Source organism: Fibroporia radiculosa, assembly GCF_000313525.1.
Source record: "Fibroporia radiculosa TFFH 294 genomic supercontigs, scaffold12046, whole genome shotgun sequence".
Lineage (NCBI taxonomy): Eukaryota > Fungi > Basidiomycota > Agaricomycetes > Polyporales > Fibroporiaceae > Fibroporia > Fibroporia radiculosa.
The window spans coordinates 1-1,017 of record NW_012133472.1 but is presented as its reverse complement, the minus strand read 5'-3'; the positions used below and the strand labels follow the sequence as shown (position 1 = coordinate 1,017).

The 1,017-nt window shown below is 62.2% G+C and overlaps 1 protein-coding gene across 1 annotated transcript; it reads right to left on the bottom strand.

The window, feature by feature from the left end:
* Positions 1–426: 426 nt before the first annotated feature.
* Positions 427–894, bottom strand: FIBRA_07162 (uncharacterized protein; the record flags this gene model as incomplete). Its single annotated transcript, XM_012328858.1, has 1 exon — positions 427–894. One exon carries the CDS (start codon positions 892–894, stop codon positions 427–429), a length of 468 nt encoding a protein of 155 aa, XP_012184248.1.
* Positions 895–1,017: the final 123 nt, after the last annotated feature.

Sequence of the window (1,017 nt, the reverse complement as noted above, 5' to 3'; positions counted from 1 at the left end):
CAGCCGATTTGGCGTACTCCAACAAGGTCTGCTCAGTGAGCTCATATTCAGGACCAGTCTGGTCGGCTACCTCGGTATAGGCTGGATCCGATACAAGGACTTCCAGCGGAGGCGCAGAGGTGGGGACAGGAGACTGGACAAACAAGTCAGAGGTATCGACGAGGATCGAGGGACGCGCGTCTGAGAGCGATGCGCGCGGATGTGAGGGTGCTTGCAAGTGTGATCGTGGCGGATGGGGTGTGCGGAGGGGGTCCCAGCGGCCCAGGGCATACGCACTAACAAAGGTGGCCCAGTCGTAGTCTGTGTCGTCGCGGAACTTGTCGTTGGAAGACTGCGTAGACGCCTGGTCCTCTGCCGGCAAAGGGTCGAATGGGGACGGGAGCATCTCGACTGTACGGGCGCAGGAGGGTGTGAAACGGGAAAGGGTCAGGATGGAGATCGCGGGGTGAGTGACTTGCACTCGCCTGTGGTCGAGAGCCGGGACGCCTCTGCGCGGATGCCCTCCACTGCAGCATGGGCGCGGCGGTTAATCTCGCAGATGGGGGCATCTTCGACAAAGTCAAACTTGCGAGGGTCTGCGGGGTCTCCGTCGATGCTGGAAGTGACTGAATGGGTGGCTGGAGTGACCGCTGTGCACGACAGGGGATCGCTGGGGGAAGGAGAGACAGAACACGGCAACAATATGCTGCGTTCCTCGATGGACGACGCGGTGGACGGTCTTCTTGGAGGACGATGGCCGGTGGGCCGAGCTGGAAGGGAGAGACGGGGAATGGGAGGCAAGACAGGATACGGTGCTGCCGCGGCCGAAATAGAGAGGGAGATGTCGTTCAGAGAGATGTTGGAGACAGGGATCTGGCTGGAGTCGTGGTGGTGGGAGTCCGCAAGATGGTCCATGGGAGATGGACGAGGGAAGCGACGGCGGCGGATATGGGCACAGAGGGAGAGGGGGAGAGCGACATGGGCCGCGGAGCGCAGGCTGGAGCAGAGTGGACCGTGAGGCAGCGGCAGGGGGGGGTG